Genomic DNA, 22,542 nt, shown 5'->3' with positions numbered 1-22,542 from the left:
ATTTTTTGCTGGGCTATTTTTCAGGCTGATTTGTTCCATTATTTGATTCACTGGTCATGCAGACAGGTGTGTCAGCTTCAAGAGCAGGGTAGCATTTGGAGGGTCAGAGAAGATGGGACTGCTTCTTCAATGATAATTCCTACCATTCTTTGCTTAAAAGCTAATTGGTGACACCCCCTGTTCCTTTCATGAATAGAATAGCAGTCATAGTCCTTTTGAAAAATTGTCCTGCTTGAGATAATGATCCTGAAAGCACGGTTTCTGTGTTGTAGCTGAACGCGTCTGAGGGCCATCCGCTAGTGAGAATGGTTGCTCACCTCTCTCCGTACTGTGTGCCCCTGCCACTCTTCCCCTGTAGCGACCAGAGCTGATTTAGAGAGCTCAACTATTGCAAAATCTGTTATTGCTGTTTTAATGAATTAAGTTAGCTCATGGAAGGATCAGAGTGCGGGAGGCTGCACTGACAGCAGGAGCATCGTTCTGAGCACGCAGCAGGGATCGGGGAGCAGGACCTTCCTGTTTCACTGGCAGCAGAGCACTTAATTTACTGCATCCTGTGAGGTGACGCTGATGCTAAAAAGGACAGTAGCATTCTGCTGATCCGCTGGATACCACGTGAAGCATGTGCTGATTGCAAACATTTTTCCTTACCTGAAGTTTTGGGCCTCGGTCTTGTTTTGCCTATACTTTGTTGTAGTTGGGTGAAACGTTGCAGGCTTGGAGGGAGACCTCAACCTTCCAGAGAAACTTTTCTTCTTTTATACTCAGCTTCCATCTTAGAAGAAAATAACAACAAAAATGCAAAGAGAAAATAAACAAGATTATGCAGGGAAACGACGGTTTCTTGGCTGAATTAGGGGACAGAGGTTAGATGAGTCACTGAAAGGTGTAGCACTTGATAAGCCATGTGACAAATTTATTGCAAAGAGATTTCTACTAGATTTATGGGTATTTTTTTTTCTTCAGGAAAAGGTGGCCTTGTGCCATTTGGTGTGTAAACAACACTCGCTAATATGGAGTAACAGACCTTTTCCAAAGTCGATGTACATGGCTAATTTTCCCCAAAGTTGTGCTTTAATATGAAGCTTCCGTTTCCTGTTAGTATTTATGCCTATTTTAGTCTATTTTAGAAAGCATGAGTGCAGTTTTTAATGTGTTTCATTATAATACTTTGGTACAGCTTGGGTTTTAGTCAGAAGGCTCTCTCAGGAGTCTGTCTTTGAGTCACAGGAGCTTGTGCACTTCGTGTTCGCAGATCTAAATGGTGATACACAGGTCCACCAATCTGCGGCACTGTCCTTCTGTTCCAGCTCTCATTCATCCTGGAAGCTCATTTCTCTCCTTCCAGATGGCCAGAAATGGAAGAAGTCCAGGTCTAATTTCTGAGGCACTCTGAACAGTCTCAGAAAAATCAGTATTGTTCTAGAAAGAAGGCTCTCGGAGGCCAGTTGGCAACGGATAGCTGGAGAGCCTTTAAAGGAATCAGTCTTCATTTAAAAATGATGTTTTTTGGGGGGAGTGGGGTGCAGAGGAGAATCTGAAGGGAAGGCATATTGCCATCAATTACAGGAAAACAGATTTACTGGGGAAAAAAAAACACCGTCCCTTCTCCCCATTTTGGGGTGAAGTGTGTGTGTGTGTGTGTGTGTGTGTGTGTGTGTGTGTGTATTGCCAAATGTATAGTTCCCGAGGAAGGGTCTTGTATATATTGGGACTGCAGGAGGACTAAAACCGTACCAAAGTTCAGTGTTGCCTCAATTCCTACCTTTTTTGTTCTCTTTTTCTTTCAATAAGATTTAGACTCCTTACTCACCAAAAGCAAAGCAAAAATAAGCTGAAAACATTTCCAGTCGTATTGCACTAGGACCTAGAAATCGGAGTATCAACCTCCTTTAAGCATTAAATTCCCACAAACTATTTAAAATGGCAAATCTTAATTTTCCCAGAGAACGGTTGCGCCTGGAGGCCAAGGCATGACATGCAAGGATGTTGGGAATGGTTCCTGATGCTGTTTGTTCTAGGAAGAATAGGTCAGTTGGACCCAGTGTGGCCGATTGTTTCACTAACCAGCTGTTAATCTTGCCGATACAGACTTCAGACATACATTATGGAAAGGATCTGCCTTTGCGGCTCTTCACAGAGGCCGGCCTCCCGAACTACCTGTAAATTATGGGAAACCACCAAACGTGGGTGAGTTTTGAAACATAAATAAAATGTGTTTTTCTTCCTTGTATCTTTGTCAATGTCCAAGCTGAAAGTTACTCTTACTGACTGAAACGCTACTATGGATTTTCATTAGTGGCTTTTTTTGACAATTGACCATGAACTAATCAAAAAAGATTATCACTGGCAATAGAATAACTGTTTTTTGCATTATTCAGACTTAAGACTTCCACAGTGTGTGTGTGTACACATGTTAAACCGCTGTGGCCGCTTTGAAAAGCTTTGCATGTCAACTTCCTGTTTGCAGGGCAATAAGCTTAAATATTTTTTATGATTCACCTACATGTTATGGAGATATACAATTGAATAGAAATGGTCACAGGAGCATGTAGACAGTATTTTCGTTCAGGAACCTTATCCAAAACAGAGTGTCTGGCTCCCAGAGAACATTTTGCCTCAAGATTTCATTTTAGTTTGACTATGACAGAAAACAGACTGCTTGCAACATCCTTCTCCAAAAAGGAAATAATGACCAACCCAGCGTTTGTATTACTTCTGTTTCAGTAGTCTACAGAGTCAGAAAAAGAACTTGTGTAAAACACATATATATGTAGGCATTCAGCTATCTAAGAGCTTCTGTATTTTGCTTAAACTGAAAAGTGTTTCCCTTGTAAAGTCTGAACTTTCATTAGCCATTGTTACAGCAAGCAAATTAGATTCTTTCAGGAATAAATGTAAGTCCAGTCTGTCATGATTTGCTTTTTGTTAGGGTATTTTTATCTTTATTCACTCCATAAATGTTTGGGCAAATGCATAGACTTCTCCTGTTTTGTTAGGGCATCCTTTCAGTTGTGTTTCTTTTCTCTATTAAATGGAAAGATTTCAAAATGTAATGGGAAGTCTTTTTCTTGAACTCCATCCAGCTGTCATTATTACTTTAATTTAAAAGTCATAATATTGGAAATAATTAGGATAGTTTTCTAACTGATTACAATCCTTGCCTTATTTCTGGAAAAAGTTTCTCTTCTTAAGTAAATTCCATCCTCCCTGCCAGGAGTTTCTCCTTTGAAGCTGCAAGGATCATGATGACCATCTTCTATTTCTACCATATCTATTCCACTATTTGTGTTTTTGTGCTCTTTCTCCCTCTGTCATTACTAAAAATTAATCTTTGCCAAAAATGAAAGTGAGAAAGCCTAGTGAAAATAGTATCCCACTTTGCATAAGGTCTGTGGTGTTGTGGCAATAGTATGACAGAAGAGCAATCTTAATATGGGTCTTCTTTAGGAAAAAGAAATGGATATTTGCGTAGAACTAGTACATAGGCAACTATTAGATTAGTAATTTTCCTGCTTTTGTCAGACAGTTTGAGTTATAATGTGAATACTAAAAAAGAAAGCACAATTCCCTTTTATTAGTTTGGCTATTTCCATGTATTTCTGTGTATTCTTTTAGACTGTTGCTGAAGTTACTGTATTATTAGCAGTTGTGTTGATGGGTTGTTAAGAGGCTAGATTATAGAGTTATTGCACACACTCAACTTCTATAGAAGCTGTATTTCTATAAGGGCTCCTGGATGAAGTCTTTAATAAGAAGAGATTTAGACCATGTGTTTTGGAAGCTGCAATATCATTAATGGACTGTAGTAGCAGATCAGACTTTAGCATTTGTCATACTGTCGTGGCAGAGGTCTGTGCTGTTAGCACAGTATTATTATTTATAGTGTCTTAGAGAACAGAATGAGTTGTTGCTGTTTTCCCGTGAATTGCTGTTTAAGACATACAAAACTCTTATACGGAAACTTGTCTTTTCTACCCAGGAATTTATTTTTATAAGTATCTCTTCCTGGAGGAAGACAGTCCGCCTTAGTGTATGTGCATAAGTTATTAGTAAGAGAGGAAATATATGTAAAGATTAAGATACTGAAAATAGACTGTACACAAGCTATATGTGTGAAAGGGGCTTATTTTTGGAATTCCCAACTGTTGTTCCTGAACTGGAAGTCAAAAACTCTTTTCTGCATATTTGTGTTATGTGTAGTAGGTTATAAAGCTAAAGCATGTGTTAGGAAATGGTAAAGCAGTAAAGTGAGGTCTAAACGCGCAGTGCTGGAGCGAGGGCATCTGTAATTACATGATACTTAGTTGCCTATGTTGCTGCTTAAAACATAAGCTTGTATCCGGCTGTCATACTTTGCTTGAATTCTGTGAACAGGCAAAACTGGTGCTTTTTCTGGTGAGCAGTGACAGCCACAGGTGCTGCAGCACGTGTGTTTGGTTTTAAAATCCAAAATGAAGAAATATACCCCATTTCCTTGCGTTTCCAGTATGGCTCTGAATTGCCGTGGTGTGCTGGCTTAGGCAGGCTGAGACAGCCGTGAGTTTTCTGGAATAACTTGCTGAAGTAGTTGGTCTCGGGTAATGTACACCCATAATAATGTGTGGTCATGAGTGAAATGAAACGATTGCGTAATCGCCTGTGTAGTCAGGTAAATAAGGTGCAGGAATAGCAGGTAAAAGTATTCTTATATCGTTTCCCTTTGAGCGATAATGATTTAAGCTTGCCACTGTGTGTGTGTTTTTTCTGCTGTGAAATGTGACTGCTTATGGGATGGGACTTTGAGAACGGTGATTTGTATTCCTCCATACTCCAAAATAAAATGCGATGCACGGTGGAATTGGAGGGGAAAAACCCCAGCGTTCCCTTTTCCCAGTGTACTTAGGCAGAGTTAGGGATCTTTTGGCTGGGAGAGGCTCTGGGAAAGCAGCAACCCACGAAAGTCATTTGCAGGAACATGTTTTTTGCATGTCGAGTCTCAGGTCTGTGGTGATCTGTTGGGGAAAGGGAAAGGGGAAATGCTGTCATAGCTTTCCGCTGCTAACAGGATAACAAGCCAAATATCTGTGCGGACGGTCTGTTAGCCTGTTTCTCTGCAGCTTTTGCTGTAGCAGTATGTTTAGCGTTGCCTTTGTACTCTTCCAATCAGAAAATGGAAAGATTGCTGAGAAGACTTTTCTGACCAATGTGATAGACTCCTGTGGGATAAACCTGATTTCGAATACTACTTGGGTTTTGCCAGAGAACTTTTTTTTTTTTTTTTTTTTTTTTTGCAGACTACACAAATTGGTTTAGAAAGATTGTTTTCCTTCTTTAGGTGATTACTAGAACTATTTTAACCTGAGTATGAAAATCCTAACGTGGGTAACTATTGTTAGGGAAAGCAACATTCCTGAGTTTCTGAACCAGAAAAATCACGGCGTGCTCCCAGTGCACAAGAAATTCAGCTGTATGAAAATTTATAGTCAGGGTAATGCAGCTACTTTGGTTCTGCCAAATAGCAGTGGTCTGATGAGATCAGAAAATCAGTGATGTTTCTGTTCTCTAAAGGAGCCAGCAGCTCTGAAAGCTAGACCACCTTGTTCTTTCTGTGCTTTTACCAAGTCTGGTGGTCTTTGTGGCCACACACCCGCTCTCCAAAAAGACATTTTGTAAATGTTTGAACCCACTGTGTTTATTTCCTGGTCTTCCTATAAAATCCAGACTTGTGATGTGTTTTTTCTGCATGCTGCAAGAGGTGCCCCATCTCCGTGCTAGACCAGGCCCTATGGCAGGGTGGCACCACGCTCTCCGCAAGTCATGGCTATGTAAAATGTTATGTTCACATTATGAAGTTATAGTGCTTATTTGAGCAGGTAAAATAGTGTGATGTGAGGTCATTACCCTTAATACTGGGGAAAATATTTTTGAAACAACCATTTGTACTGATATATATATATATATATATATATATATATTTACAATTTGTGCTTGCAAAAAATGGAGTGAGGCAGAGGTTTATAGAGAGAGGCAGATTAAAGCACTCTGAAAATGGCTCTAGCTAAGTAACTTTTCCACACTGAAATGTTTTAATTCTTTTTAAAGTTGTAACTTAACCTTGAAATTCCTAGTGTCTGATCTGGGATTTTTTTATTTATTTTTTTTTGCTGTGGGTTTTTTTATTTTGTTCTCCCTACACCAGTGTTCTTATAAGTGTTTTTATATGGAAGTTATCGTCTCTAGTAGCAGGGATGCCAGTTTAAGAATTACTGTTGTACAACGTATGTGACTTCCCTCCGCAACTACACACATACTTGCACTGCGGACTGTCATTTTTTGGAAAATGTGCATGTTCAAGGACCAAGGGCTGTGAGAAAGAAACCAAAAAAGGATGTATTTTACCACATCACCCAAAGTTAGTACCACAGCTTGGTAGCTTGAGGAGGCGTTAATGGGAGCCGGGGTTTCAGCGTGCCGGCACGCCGGGGGGGGGACGTGGCGATGCCGATGCTCGGGGAAAGGCCAAGGTGCTTACAGCAAATCCTGAGGAAGAGAAAACCCAGCTGTCGCTCCGTGAAGCCGGGAGTCTGGGTTCCTCAGAGCTTATTGCAAGAAAAATCCTGCATCCTAGAATCTTTTTTGAGCTCAGAAATCTCAGAAATAAGACAAGTTATATGTGGCAGTCGTGGATATTTTGGAGACCACGAGGCTTATGAGTAAGAATATCTTGGCTGGTAGAGGCTCCTCATAGTAACAAGATTCAGCGGCATCTCTGCCTCTAGGTAGTAACCATTTAAGCAGCTAGAAGTGAAAAACTCATTATCTGAGAAGACCCTTCAGTTTACAGAGAAAACTTACTTTTTTTTTAGGAAAAAGGAGACCGGATATACTCTCCTTCTGGGTAAAACAACACCAGTACAGTTGGAAAAAGGTTTTCTTGGCAGAAAATAGCAAGGAGGGTAGGCTTGGAGGTGTTCAGGCTCAGTATGGTATGAAGTAGAGCGACCAGTTAGGTTGCTAGAAGTTTTTAGGGCTACTATGTTGCTAATTCTCTGTGTGGGAACAGGGATTTTCTTTTAAAAAGGCTTTTAGGCTTTGTGAGTACAATAACATCGTTGTAGTAAAGAAAGCAAACTTCACAGGGCTTTTTATCTTGTGCGTGCGTAATTCCCTATTTAGATGTTATGTGCATTAGTCTTCTACCAAAAGATACAAGAACTGGAATTGTATGGGGTTTTTTTGTTTTGAAGGCACTGATAGTTTATAAAGCGTGAGAAGACGAAAAGCAACACACAACTGTGTGTGTGAGGCACGTGTGTTTGGCCAACCCTAAGCGTTTTCACAGTGAGAATCCCACCCGTTGAATACTGCTGTTTGTGCAAAGATGCTGTTGCTTCGGTAAGGACGGTGCTGCCCATGGCACAGCAGAGCTCCTGCGCCTCTCCGAAACTCCAGATCGAAGCATTTCGTAAGCAGGGTGCTTCATTTTTTGATTCTCCACTGGAGGTTGAGAAATCTTTTCCCCAGTGTACAAATGGGGAAATAGATGCAGAAAAAATGGAAATGGCTTTCACTTTCTCTGAGGCTGAATCAATGGCAAATCTGGGAATCAGCTGGAAAAGACAGGTGCTGAGTGCCACTTGAATGACCGGATGAGTCCGTAGGGGCCAGACTGTTCTTTATACCTTTTAGGATTTCCTTCATGTGATTTACGACAAATAGTGGTAGTAAATTTTCAGAAGTATCACAGAGATTTGTACTCCAGAATCACAGAAGCACTCTTCAAAATAACTCTTCCTTTGATTTTTATAATATATTTATATATTTATATTTAGGTATAATGATCTTGAGAAAGGACATGTACACTTGGTAGTACAGGGGAGGTACTGCTGTTATTGAGAGTATTTTGAAATGTGAATATACCTTTCTGGTTCACATAATTCTTTGTGTAGTTAAAAAAAAGATTCAAAGCCATTTGAAATTGTTTAAAGGCAGATACACTGTTATTATGTATTTAAATGATTCAAGCACTAAAAGGCACAGCAGAATTACCATACTTTTCAATGACTACATCTCTTGTGTTGGCATAACAGTGCCCACAGTGTGGGGGAAAGGGAGGTGTAACATTTTTAAGACGTTAGCTTCTAAGCTGGCATAGTTAAAGCAGAACAAAAATAACGCACGAGCTGACCTGGAGGAACCTTTGTACTGCATCTCATGCAACAGGATCTCTGTGACCTCCTGTGAGAGGCGGAAAAAAGGGTTAAAGATTTCATTTTTGTTTTGCTAGGGGAGGCAATTTCGATTTAACAGCTATCAATTGAATAGTAGGTAGGCAGTAAATTAAGTTGGTTCAGTGCCTTTTGCTTCTTTAGTGCTGCTGAATATGTATCTTTACATGAAAAAACAAATATTGACTGAAGATAAGGTCATGGTGTAAGCCTGATGATTTTTGCAAATATGCACACCTTTTATGCAACGTATTTTTTTTCTCATGCGTAGTGTTTGTATTGCCCTGAGTGATTAAAAATAGACTAAATTTCAGAGCATACAGCTGAGAACCCAAATAAATGCTTTCTGCAAATCTGGAAACAATGAATTTTTATTGCCCATTTGTCTGTCTACTTGTGTATAAATGCTTCAATCTTATAAATGATACAGAAGTGTCTTGCGAGGTAGAAACCCTTTGGAATAGCTTTGTAGTTTTTTTTTTTTAACATCTTCTGTAATCTCTTTTGTGTAGATAGGCAATGATATGATGACACAATTAAGAAAATGGGTCAAATTGTTCACTATCGTATTAAATAGAAGGATTGCAAGGCACTAAGGAGTTTAATAGCGGCCCCTGTGAAGCCCAGCTAAGGCGTTTCTTCAGGAAGCCTGCGATTGCCGGTGCTCAACCAAACCCACCTCTACGCTGACGTTAGGTCTTGAAGCATCATTAAAAAAAGTTCTCAGAACTTTGAAATCCAAAGTTCAAACGCTATAAATTAGGATAGATAAAATTAAATACCTAAAGCAATTATGAAATTATGTATCAAATCAAAGATTAGAATTGGGATGTGAATCTTTCTACTAGACAAGGAAGTGAGATTCATAGTTATCTTCATTGAGTCTGCTAGTAGTGGTTTTTTACTTGATGTTTTTGTGCATTTAGGTTACAGGCTGTTTTTGTAAGAGACTTTTAAGTATAGCAATTTCAAGTAATTTTTGTTTTTTTGCAATTTTGTTTTGTGGCTGCCACTCTTCTGATCGGGGCTCTTTCCATTGGTGCCACACGCTTCTTATTACTCAATTACACTGTCATAAAAATGAAATGATTTTGGAGCTACTGCTTACCGTGATAGAGGTTTTGTGGGGAACAAACGTGGAGGGCCATTGAACCTCCCACATGATCTGGATCCACTCTGAAGAAAGATTTTTATCATAACAAAAAAAGCACTTAAAATTTTACTATTATCATTCAAGAATAAAATTATCTTAATTAGTACAAGGAAATTATATCTTACTAATATCAAATTTTCCTAATGATATAGGATAAAGAAATACATCTGCTGCTAAAAATTATTGGATTCTGTATGAGACAAATGCATCTATTGGCAGCTTATGACCAAGCAGACTCCCTGCGCGTGGCTTAGGGAAATCACTGCTTGATACTTCTGAATCTTCTCATCGCTATCATTTTCTGATCCTCTTATTTCCAAATAGTGTAAATAAAGCTGAACTGAGCCTGCATTGTCTGTGATTTTTATGAAATAAGTCTGTGGGAGCCATTTTACTAAATACTGGTAATAATTCCTATCATTTGCTAAATGCTATCCAAACTCATAAGGGGGAAATTGTGTGAAATATTTTCTGTTACTGTATTTAAGGTTTTCAGTCTCTTACGGTCACAGCAAAACATAACTGTTTTTCAAATAGTGGTGGTTATCAAGAAATCTGCAAAAATTGGCTTGTACTGTCATATGTTTAAATACTATATATTGAAAATACTCCTTAAAAGCAAGTTTCCCTGTGTATCAGAGTCCGTTCTTCGAGTTACTTTCATGAGACATGCAGTAAGTGTACTTCAAATACATGTTTGCAGATACATTTATATATATAAATGTTATGTAAAAGTATATAGCCTTTATATATATATAGCGCACACACACACACACACACACACACACATATATTTGCTATATACATTTTTTTAGCCAGAAGAAAAGTTGTTGTAGCTGAAGAATGGGTAAAATTTATATTTATGTATAAAATTTTTATTTATATATATATACATATATATTTATATGTGTAAAAATTAAAGTTGAGAAATCCTCTCTCTGTGAGTGGTCTGAGAAGACTAAGGAGGTTCAGATTTATGAATTAAAATAATAAAGCTGTTAAATGACATTATCAAATATTATGTTTGATTTAATTTTAATTTACTTTGAGTTCTGGAGAAAATCAATGCCTTAGTTTTCTTTTTCATTTTGTTTTGGCAGTAAATATCATTTCTGCCAGGCAATTAACTGGATGTGGACGTTTCAGCCACTTGTTCCCAACATCCACCTATCAACACATGAAGATGCACAAGCGGATTTTGGGGCATCTCTCATCTGTTTATTGTATAGCCTTTGATCGCAGTGGAAGAAGAATTTTTACAGTAAGTTTAAAAACTGTGCTTTTCTTGGAAGATTGATTTGCTTGGTTTGATTTCTTTCTCCGAGTCCTTCGACAGCCTCTTAGTTGCTGATTGAGATGCGGATGCAGCCTCCAGAAGAGAAGGGAAGAAAAATCTTGGAATGTTTGGGAAAAATTGTCTCTTTCTGGATGAATTTTCATTTAACTTGTTTTTTTTTAAAATGCTCATGACTCCAGTAAACTGAATCTTAGCCAGCTGTTTGCTTCCACATTTAGAACCTTACAGAAAGGTTGTTTCAATCCAGAGCCTGTAACCTTCACTTGAAATGTGTGCTCGTTTTTCTGTATTTATTGACTTTCTTGCTGAGTGGCAGCTGCGGTATTCCAGAATTTGGAATGATCTTGCATGCTGAGTTAAGTCTAATACTTTTTTTTTTTTTTAACTAAATTTTACCTTTTGGTAATTTTGGAAATGCTGGCAACCCTTCCCATACATTTCAGTAAAAACTTGATGATAAATAAAAGGCCTCATTACTTCATCTGTTATTTACAACTCTTCAAAATTTACCTGCTGTAATTTGTAATATGTTAGTGAATAAATGAATGTTATTCTAAGTTTTTCTTTAGAGTATATTAACATACATTTCGGTGATACTACCCTTGCTTTTTATTGTGTGTATTTGTTAATTCTGGATTTTTCAAATTAATAATGCATCTTTTAACTGTTAATGTTAATTCTTGCCATGTCTTTTTCTTGCTCTGTTTCTCTCACCAGCCTTCTCTCTTAGCAATAGCCATTTAGAAACGTTACCTGGAAGGCTAGTCATTGCCTTTGTGTGATCTTGCTAGCTTCTCTGCTTACTATAAATTGGTCAAATAGGGATGTTATTACAATAATTATACTAGATCACAGTGAGGCCTTTCTATTTTTGTTTATACCACAGAAAATCTGCAGTTATGTGAAGTACTGAAACTGATTTGTCTATGAATTTAAAGTCAAAATGATATAACTAATTTCTAAATCTTTAATCGAGTAATTTAAAATCAAATGATGTTGACGTTATGTTTAGGTTTTCCGTATTACGTTCCTGGAAATGTAATGGAATCCTAGTAGCACACTGGAGAAATGGAGGCTGAGACCGGAATCGAGCACTCCGATGCCTCTGGATTCTTTTCATGCTCAAGGAATTTTTTTCCCCAGAAATTAGGGGCAAAATTAGTGGGTTTTGTGGTATCTGAATAGTGTAAAGGCTTATGAACTCTGTTTAAAAAAAAAAAAAAAATTCTTGTAGCTATTGACTGGGGTTGAGTACAAAGTTATGTAGCTGCTAATGTAGGTGAAAGTATTTTACAGTAATCTGTTTTGAATATACTTTTGAATTGTGTCCTGTCCCTAACTGACCTCTTTTTGACATAATATTCCAGTTGCACATGGTATTTAACAGTTTCTCTCTTGGAGCGGCTCAATATCCTTCCATTAACAAAAATTGAACCTTGTGGTACAGCTGACTCCAGCTCTGGATCGTGGCTGAGGCGCTGAGATGCCTGATGATTAAATGCTCTTTTGGCTTAGAGCTCAAGTCTTGTGATCAGTCCGATTTTACTACTGAGTGGAGATTGCTTACACAGATAAATGCATCTGCTTATAGCGTATAATGAAACTTTTTATCTTCTTAAATTTGCCTTACTTATTACTGAACCGTACTGGGACGAGTTGTATTAGCAGCAGTAATCATATCTTAGCATGAAATAAAAACAGTGGTTTCTGCTGTATGAATATCTAAATCCCGGATGCCACAAAATGATTCCTAAATTCAGTAGTTGTGCCTGTCTGGGATCCCACCGACGTCCTTCTGGCAGGTTCATGGCTCAGTGGTGCTTTAGCTGCTTGCACGTCTGCACTGTGTATTCTGCACGCAGAACATCTGTATGTTATTTTATATAATCTTTGGAAATTTTTGTGTGGCATTAGGGGTCAGATGATTGTTTGGTCAAAATCTGGGCTACAGATGACGGGCGCCTGCTCTCAACGTTGCGAGGACACTCGGCCGAAATTTCCGACATGGCTGTTAACTACGAGAACACGCTGCTGGCTGCGGGCAGTTGTGACAAAGTGGTCAGAGTCTGGTGTCTTCGAACCTGTGCCCCGCTTGCAGTGCTGCAGGGGCACTCAGCTTCCATTACTTCCATACAGGTAAGCAACAACATTTTCCTAAATCCTTGAATTAAAATGGTACCAAGAGACGTGGATTAGCAGTAGGGGCTGAACTTTCTATCTGTGTTTGGCGGTGTAGATTTGCCCCATGCTTCTGCCGGGTCCTGCTTCTGCCAGCTACATTTAACTGTGTGGTCCCACTGCTTCCTTCTTGCCAGGCCTAGCAAATGCATGGTCACCGAGTGTGTCAGATCAGCTGGCTGATCCAGTGAAAAAAGCCTGGCGGCTTTGCTAGTAGTCCTCGCACAGAGACTTAACGAACGTTCCTGCATTCCTACAGAAGGTTTATTTTTCAGAGAAATGCTGCCTGCTAAAAATCCTCATTCCACGTTGCTTCTCTGCTTGGAATGTGTCTTAGTCTGTTTTTTAAGGAACTGCCCTGGATATTGCAGCATACAAAGACATTGCAGCTGCCACAGCACAGCACAGACCAGGGTTTGTCGAGAATCTGCACTTGTGCCTGTGCAGTTTCAGTTGTTACATGGCAACTGCCCAGTGAGCAGTAGCAGAGCAGTAAAAGATGACTAAACTGCCAGTATTTGGTTCTCTAGAGGTGGCGCAGTCTATGGTGGCTGGTAATTTGCAGTTTATCAGTTAAAAAGAAAAAACAAAGCACGCAGACAGATGAGAACATCCAACAAAATAAAATTCCAGAATAAAGAAAAGACAATCTCTGCAATTTGGCAGGTTGCGCGCATAGGAGGGAAATGTGCGGGCACGTTTGTCTGGGAATCCCTCCTTCGGCAGCCTTGCTGCTTTTGAGTCATCAAGTCCTCTCCAACATGCCTGTAGTCCCTGTGATTTCTCCTCCTCTTGCCTGCACTTCCAATTTTGTCTGATTTAACTAACCCGCAGGTTATTTACTTTAAGATGGCGTTTTGGAGGCTTATATTTTGCATCCTAGTTTTGCATTCTGTGCATTTTTTATTTATATAGCCTCCCCACACTTTGATAGTATAGAAAACGATCAGAATCAGAACAAATCACCACAATTAGTCATTGCTTTTAATGTAAACACTGCTTGATTCATTTATCCAGTAGCCAGAGGATTAAAGTTATTGCTACAATTATGAGATCGAAGTGAAAGCCTTTAGCTTCAAGATGAAAAGTTTTTCTACCCCGGAGGGAGGCAGAGAAGAGCTCCTGGAAGACGGCGGGAGCGGGGATCCGATGGTGCTGCTGCTATTTGTTGGTCTTGGATATAGGAATTATTTTTGTCTGTGTTACCATGTTTGGTCCAGTTCTGCTCCTAGGAAGAAGTAATCTCTCAGCTTATTGCTTAAATAAGAGGGTCTAGACTTCTGTTTCATTTCTTCAATTTACTAAGTTTTGTGCAGTAAAAACAAAGACCTGCTCGTCAAAATGTAGATATCTTCCATTTTCACAGCTTTATTTTTATGGAAGTTCAGATTGTGAGGTTATTCCTGATACAGGTCTCTGCTCCCAGGGGGAAAGCTCATATGTTCGTCATGAAACATGAATCTCTTGTTAGGTCCATTTACAAGTTTCCAGCATGTAAGGGAAGAAGGAAGTTAGCTGATTTAACTGTTACAATTTTATTTTTAGTTCTCTCCAGCAAGAAAAGGAACAACACGATACCTCACTTCTACTGGTGCTGACGGAACAATCTGTTTCTGGCAGTGGCATGCTAACACCGTGAAATTTAAGTAAGCCTGTTTAGATAATTATAATTATTTTAAATAAAGGGCCAATTTCTTTGGAGTTTTAGAGTGATTGCCATACCAGTGTGGGGGGCAGAGAGGGGTCTAGTCTTGTGTGTTGCAAAGTCTGTACCATTAGGACCCGGAAGGGAGACAGAGGTCTGGGCTATTAGTTCTGTCCTTTGCAAGCCAATGTTGTGGAAGAATGTTCAGCTTTCAGGTTTAGGACCACATTCTTCCCTAAAATGTGCAGGCAAAGAAGTTTCAGTGCTTTTAATCAGAAGAACACCCATCTGCAGATGTCATCAAACCCACAGTCATTAGGGAGTCAATTTTAGTAGACCAATAGCTCCCCAGCTTCTGTTTTAAATATATTTGAGTTGGTGAGTGTAATGACAAATAAGTTAAAACAGTCTTTTCAATTTAGAAAATGGTGGGTTTTTTATCAAATAAATCAAAAATAAGTGATAGCAAACTTGGGTACGAATTCTGAAATAAAGGATTTTAAGGTCATTACCAACTAAGTTGCTGTGCACTGTTCTTGTTGTATGGCACTGAATTAAACTAACGAAAAATACAACAAATGTGTTTTTGCAAATAGGGATCGCCCTGTGAAATTTGCAGAGAGGTCCAGGCCTGGTGTTCAGATATCTTGTTCATCTTTCAGTTCTGGTATGTATGCATTATAAAGTGGAGGAAAGTATTTTATGAATAATAGTTCCTTTGGTGACAGGACTTTCAGGTTGTTTTAAATACAAATGGCATTAAACCCATCTTCAGTTAATTACAACATTGTCAAATTGTGATTGTTTGAACTGAAATTTTCCATGCTAAGTATCTGTTTCATGCTGATTTATTTATTTATTTTTAATTTAAGCTAAAATGTCTTGACCATTTCAGAGGAAGGCTAAAGCCTTCAATCTGTTTTGCCCTATTCGAGTTTTCTCTTTGTGAAGTTCTAGTCTCTTGGAATGAAAAGTTCTTGAAAACTGGCAGACAGCTGGCCTCTGCTTAAAAGATTACACTTCTGCTAATCTTCCAGAATTTGGCTGAATTCTAGGAGGATCAATTCTCCTTTGACGTCTTTGGCCTTCAGTAATTCCCAGTGTTTCCCACTGAGCAGTCTCGATCTCTCCTTCTGCTAACTAGGCTGCACATGGAGCTTCTTGACGGAATAATCAAGTTTTTACCAGCCTGGGAGTGTGGGGGCAAGACTGGGTTATCTCATTAACAAACAGCTGTTCAGTAATCTGTTTAATGCTTTTTCTTTACACTGAACAACAAATAATAAAACAATATATTGAATTATCGGTAGGTGACCAAGTTCTTACTGTGAATTGGATGTTTTTGAAAATGTCAGCTTCACTGACGTCCTTTGTTCCAGCTTTCAGTTCTCAAAAATAGTGATATTACAGAGCAAGATTACATGATTTCTGAAATTGAGAGCTGTTCTGCAGTCATATGATCCTTGCTCACATTCCTTTTTTAAAACCAGGATTTCTGAACTTGCTAAAACCATGTCAGTGCCATGAACTACACAATAGTGCCCCTTTTGTGCAATATTGTAAACAGAGAACAAATGAACATTAAAAGAAAATAGTTCAGTCTCTGACACCTGATTCAGCAATACTTTTTTTTGATGTGCTTCAAATAAGTATTGAAAACTCACTTAAATATGTTGCCTAATATTGACCAATGAGGATTTTAAACTATTTTCTGTCTATTTTCTGCATAGGCTGAAAGCACCACAGTTTGAGGGAAAGCAGAATAATTTGTTGGATGAATGTTGTAACTTGGAATATTATCTTTCTTTGGTCACAAATGTTTATGGTTGGAAAATACTGTAGAGCTCGTAGTTATGTTGAAGCTGATATGGTCTGAGAAAGCACAGATCAAAGAAAAATTGTCTATGTTAACTTCTTTCAGGCTCTATTTTTTTATTCTATTGACATTTTCTATTTCAACCTGTAATGTGCTGCTTTGATAATAATGCAGTGATTAAAATTTGTAGTTCTTTGGGTGGCTTTTCTTCTCACAGAAGACACTGTCTTTCTTAGGTGGCATGTTCATTGCAACAGGGAGTACTGACCACGTGATAAGAATCTATTATTTGGGCTCGGAATCTCCAGAGAAAATTGCTGAGTTAGAATCTCATACGGTAAGAGAAGAATCAGAAAGCAAATCTCCCCCCCCCCCCCAATTTACCTCATTTCAGGAAGTTAGGTTGGATTTGTACATCATAGTCAAGTTGTTCTCTGTCTTTAGAATTCGGCTGGCTCTCAACACTGTGATATTTAAACAACTGGAAATTTGTAGTATATTTATTTTTAAATTCCTTTGAGGCAGATGTGTTCAAAATGTGTGTTTTATGTAGTTTATCCTTCCAGAAAAACCTTTATTCCCCCAGGAAGTCGGAGGACTAAGTGATTTTCTCATTTTCTTGAAGAAAGTCTGTGATTCAATGAGGGATTAAAGTAGGTCTTCTGGTTAGCAGTTTTCATGCAATACATCATTTTTCCTATTAAATTTGCTGTTGAGTATTTAACTTTAGTCTTGACCAAAAATCTTTGTAATGAGAAAAAAAAAAAGTAGTTCTGATTTTAGAATATGCAGTCAAATTTGGAACATAAGAGTTTTAGAAAATAAAAAAAAAAAACTTAAGCGTATCCTTTTGCATGGATTGCAGAAGCATTCTTGTAAAATTCTGTTTTAAATATATATATGATGACCTTAAATATTAGTTTTTAGGTTTCTGAGTCTTGATAACTTTTGTTAAAACTACTGAATGTCTCAAAATAATTTTAATAAAGCCTGATAATAAGAAAGTAACTGTCAAATCTTTCTTCATTTCTTAGTTGTTACTGAGAGCAGGTCATGATCATATTATTTATTAAGTGCATGGTCACTTCTAGCAGTACTGATAGGGCTGTTACTTGTGAGGAGTTTGGAGCATTTATCTTTGAACCTTAGTAGCGCTGCTGCCCGCTTTAACAATAGGCTCAGGCCTAAATTAATTCACTGAACTTCAATGGGAGTCATGGGTCTCACGTTTAAGTCTTTTAGAGCTCCGAGCCAAGAAACTTAAGAAGTATTTTACCCATAAAAGAGATTGTTTTCTGTATTTGACAGTTCAAGTTTGGAATAAATTGTAATTTCTTTAATTTTTGAAAGTCTACTCTTCCTAATACTGCAGGCTGCTGTCAGCCCACCCCTGAAAGACATCCAAAATTGGATGCTTAGTTTTTAGAAGCTAGAAACATCAGTGGTAGTAAAGAATAGCAAACGCATGTGGCCAACACAAGTATGCAGCCAAAAAAAAAAAAAGCAAACAGCAAAACCATGTCTAAAACGGAATATTTGTTTCTGAGCAATTAAATGTGGAAATAAAGCCAAAGTTTACAAATATTTTTTTTTCCCAACAAGATATTTCAGTGTGATTTCCTGATAGGTTTAAAGGTTGCAAACCCAGTGTGATCATCTTTTTAGCCGAGTCACTCATTTTCTCTCCTGTCGCGTGTTGTACCTACTGGCTACACTCGCTAGCTCAGAGTCTGTCTTATTCCTGTTAACTGTGTGGAGCCTAAAAGGTGCAGAGTTTCCCAGGCCGAGCTTACAGCGGGTTGCGCATGCTGCGGTGACTGACGCGGAAATCACTTGTGCCTCTGAGCGTCTCCTGGAGCAACACAAATTCACAAATGCCTCTCCGGATTTTCTGTTTTAATGACTATCACCAAATGACTGTTTGGGGAAATTCTGACTTCAAATGTAATTTTTCTGGTCATAAATTTGTAAGAGTGTGTGTTATAAGAGATGTGTGGAAAGATGCGTTTTGCTTGTTTGAAGTTCATCATTAAGATCTTTCTGGATGAGCTTTTCAGCTTACAAAGCACTTACTGCTTTTTTTCCCCCCATTTAGGACAAAGTAGTTGCAGTGCAGTTCTGTAACAACGGGGACAGGTAAGTGGGCGTCCTGGGATTTTTCAATGTGAAGTATGAGATTTATTTTTCCAAATAACTTTTCAGAAAAAATCTGGTGTAACAACAGAAGTGTTTTGTGACTGTGCATTCACTTTGGCTTTTATTTTTAGACTGAACAAATTGCGAACCAGATTCCGTAGCCTTTCTCTGCAAATGTCTTACTTCACAGGTAGCCTTGTTAAGGACAGAGAGGGCTACTTCTGGAGTAAGAGGCTGTGTGACACCAGTGAGCATTATAATAAATATAGTTCTGAGCAAAAGGTAGACCTGTTATACATACGCAGATGGCCGGACAAGCAAGTATGCTTCACGGTCTGGAGAGCAATCACCTGCAAGGAGCTGTGGTCTGTTCTTCACTAATGGAGTATCTCTTGCAAGGTGTTTCTACACGGTGAGGTGGCTGCAACATTTGAGTAGGTTTGGTAATTGCAGTGGGATCAAGTATTTGGTTTCTCAACTACTTTTCTTTCTAAGTTTTTTCTTAACTAGTGTGTCATCTAGTTAAAATGGAACAGAGCTAGTCAGCTTTATGATTTCAGTCCAGTTAGAGCAAGATGAAAAATAAGTGTAAATATGTATTTATTTACCTGTGATTTGTCTGTGTGGCTCTCGTATTAGTTAGTGACTTTGGGGCATGCTTTTTTTCTGGAGCTGCAGGGAGCAAAGGGATAGCGTGGTGCCTGCACCGCATGCCTGTTTGCCCTGCATAGCCCGTGCTCGTGGTGAATTTGGAGGGGCAGGAGAAGCTGCCAGCAATACTAGCACCATAGCTAGTTCCTGCATTCAGTTATATTTCCCTTGTTTCTGTACTGGGGCACAGAAGAGCAGGCCACTTTATCCTCTTTTTCCACTGCCCTTGCTCCGTCCTCTCTTAGTAAATAATATGGGAATGTGACATTCTTTGACGTCCACGGAAGTATGCTCTTGGATCAGCATTGGAGCATTGCGGTCTGCACAGCCCCAAAGGTTGTGCAACCTGGTGCAATAGTTTATGAAAAGGTAAAGAGGAACGGGGAAATAAAGCTCGGTGTGTTCTCCGAGGTGAGCTGCGAGGAAGTCAAGGCAATAATGGCAGCTAACTTAATTTCGTGCGTAATGAAAACACAAAAATGTGCAACTGCCTTGTATTTTGGTTTTGTTTTCTCTACTTCATTGCGTTCTACTTTATGATCCATGTGAGAATCACGTTGAAGCTGACAGTGTTGTTGATAGCTTGCATATGTATGTTTACTTGTGTTGCGTTTGCTTTCAGTACCATTTATACCAGCCGGGAACTAGAAAGCAACCAGTGATTAGCATAATTTTAAAACATTTTCCTAACAGTATGACATTGCTGATATGTTGCTGAAAAATGAGCTCATACACCATTTACTGTTTGTCTGATCTAAAGTCTTGGTGACTGATTTCTTCTGTCCCTCTTTGAGGAATGGTTTGAGTAAGAAAGTTGTCTTTCCTGATGCCCAGAGTTCTGAGAAATGTGGAAAAAAGAGTTTTGGGGTTTTTTTTGTTGTTGTTGTTTTTAATGAACACACTCCTAATTCATAAGAGCTCAGCTTTTGTGAGGTTCTGTAGAGAGAAACATGACATAAGGAGCAGGCCCTCTTCTTGTATTTTGGACTCTAAAATTACAAAAAATTCAAGATTTATTCCTAAAGGGGAATAAGCACAGAACAACACTCTTCAATGGGATGTAAAGGTGCAGCTGATTTTTTCACATCTCAAATTTGGATCCAGCCTAGCTGGTAAATAAAACTCCCTTGTTTAATGTGTCGGTGTTAGATGCATTAAAACTTTCCTTTGTGCACGTTCTTCCCATTTCAGTTCATTTTTTCACAAGGATTTGGATGCTTTGTGTAATACTTCAGTAGCGCCTGCCCGTAGTTTTGTGGTGTCTTCACTGAGTCACCGGTGCGTCTGGATAGTGTATCCCTAAGTGTGATATTAAACGCGGTAATCTTAACATTTCCTGAATTGACGATTGTGTGAGTCTCTGTTCGTTTGTGTGGCTAACGATGAGCTAGAGTACTTACGTTCACCTGTTTCTGGATCCGTGGGGTAATATATGGGGCAGTTACACTACACGTGCATCACACGCTCTCTAAACCCGCGTGCTCCTCTCAGATCCCCTCTGCAGAACCAGCTGCAGAAGTGCATAGTCTTAAGGCCTTTGGGTCTTGATGATCATTTTGTTGATCTGCTTTATTATTCGTATTAATTTATTTACCTCTGACAACATGCCTGGCAAATACGTGGTTTTCTGGGCCAACCTATGAATTTCCAATTTCTTAGTTTAGATGATAACACCAACCGGTGGTCTTAAAACTTATGAAATGAACTATTCATACCTGCAGAGCTTTCAGTTTTTGAAATACTATTAAGACAAGATGGTGTTGCTTATCATAGGGATTAAAATCACGATGTTCATGATGAATTTTATATAGATGCCTATAGGCAGGTGCATGTGTTGCAACATAGCTGTGTTGGACAGTAGTAGGACGAGCTGCGGTTAGTGATCAATCAGCATCATAATATAAGCATAACTATGCCAGCTTTTGCTTGTATTCCTTATTTTGCTTGGCAGAGGGTATAAGCGATCCAAGCAAAACTGTAGCTTGGCCGGTATAGCTGCACCAGTAGTGAGACTTCTTTGTCATGTAAGATTATATGGGAGTAAACTAGAATGTATTGGTGTAATGATACTAACAGTTCCTTCCAAATGATGTGAAAGCACAAGTCACACTGAGAATTTTAAGTCATATAGTCACTGGAAATTATACTCATCTGCTACTATCATGCTTTTAAAGGAAAAGTGACAACTTCCTATTTATTTTAATATTTTGAAAGAAAGAGTTGAAAGTAAATAAAACAGGAACTTGTCACAAGCTTTTTTTAACAATTCATCATGGTGGAAAAATTCAGATCAGGGAAACTGAAAAGGTGAAGCAATCACTTATTAATACAAAATTGTGTAGACTTGCATTTTTGCATGTAATGTTTATATATAAATGTAATACATTTTTAAAGGGATGGCTGTCCTGTGAAAGCACATTACTTGAGAAACTTTTTTTGTATATTCTCGACAAAAAAATGATTTCTGTAACATTGATAGTCAAAGCAGTATGATGTAATTAAAAGTATTTGCTAGATGCTTAATTTCTTAAACAAGAAGGACTTTTAAAAGGAAAAGTATTCAACTTCACAGACAGGGCTACTTACTTTTGTTCCACTTGGATATTTTCCTTCTCTCTCTTCACTCTCTCCCTAAGTTAATGTATTATAATTTATGCTAGACTTCTGGCATGTATTTTCCTTTTCTTTTCTGCCACTATGAACTTCTCAAGGGATTTGCTGATGTCATTAAAAAGGGAATGTGCAGCCTGTATGAATTACGACATTGAAGTCATTCCAAGGCCATCTGCTAGCTGTAACCGAACATAATTAATGTTGTGCGATATGAACTGCTCTGTACTGTACCATATCTGATATGAAAATTGTAACCTCACTGTCTTTTAATTACACTCTCTAGATCAGAGATGCACCAACAGTATAAAGAATAAGCGTTGAGAAAAGATTAAATATTTTCTAGCTTCTGTGCCATTTCAAACGGGTATGCTCTTGGCTCGCCAAAATTTTGTAGCTGCCTGTTTCCTGTGGCAGTAATTCATGGATATTTTATGACTGGTTAAATAAACTTATGTTTGGGCATAGAGGGTAAAACAAGTGTGTGCGTATATATATGTGTGTGTGCGTGTATATACATATATATGTACACACACATACACGTGCAAGTATGCATTTATGAGTGTATGTATGTATGCTTGTATATATGCATGCACATGTGTGCATGTGTGTATGTTTGTTTGCTGCAGAGTAACATAAAAGAGCTTGTAGAGACCTTCTGTGAGGTGAATGACCGAGCTCCTAAATATTCTTGCTATAGGATTTAGCATGCCCCGAGGTGGCACATTCTTACTGAGGACAGAAAAATACATACGGAAGCTACTGAACAGTGAGAAGATAAGATCATAAGTTAGGCACGTGGGTGTTTGATCAAAAGCAGCAATAATTTATCCTTCAGAGTTTCAT

General features: G+C 38.5%; 1 protein-coding gene across 3 annotated transcripts in view; it reads left to right on the top strand.

The window, feature by feature from the left end:
- Nucleotides 1–22,542, top strand: part of BRWD3 (bromodomain and WD repeat domain containing 3) — a 59,855-nt gene that overhangs the window by 10,274 nt on the left and 27,039 nt on the right. For all 3 annotated transcript variants that reach the window (XM_067303888.1, XM_067303887.1, XM_067303886.1), the window contains 7 exons: nucleotides 2,092–2,190; nucleotides 10,464–10,624; nucleotides 12,575–12,796; nucleotides 14,384–14,484; nucleotides 15,080–15,150; nucleotides 16,536–16,636; nucleotides 18,395–18,435. In XM_067303888.1, coding sequence (XP_067159989.1) covers nucleotides 2,092–2,190; nucleotides 10,464–10,624; nucleotides 12,575–12,796; nucleotides 14,384–14,484; nucleotides 15,080–15,150; nucleotides 16,536–16,636; nucleotides 18,395–18,435 — 796 coding nt within the window. The remainder of the gene's footprint in view (nucleotides 1–2,091; nucleotides 2,191–10,463; nucleotides 10,625–12,574; nucleotides 12,797–14,383; nucleotides 14,485–15,079; nucleotides 15,151–16,535; nucleotides 16,637–18,394; nucleotides 18,436–22,542) is intronic.

The sequence above is a fragment of the Apteryx mantelli genome, chromosome 13, assembly GCF_036417845.1.
Source record: "Apteryx mantelli isolate bAptMan1 chromosome 13, bAptMan1.hap1, whole genome shotgun sequence".
Classification (NCBI taxonomy): domain Eukaryota; kingdom Metazoa; phylum Chordata; class Aves; order Apterygiformes; family Apterygidae; genus Apteryx; species Apteryx mantelli.
The sequence above is the reverse complement of the archived record's forward strand: the minus strand, read 5'-3'. Positions and strand labels throughout refer to the sequence as shown.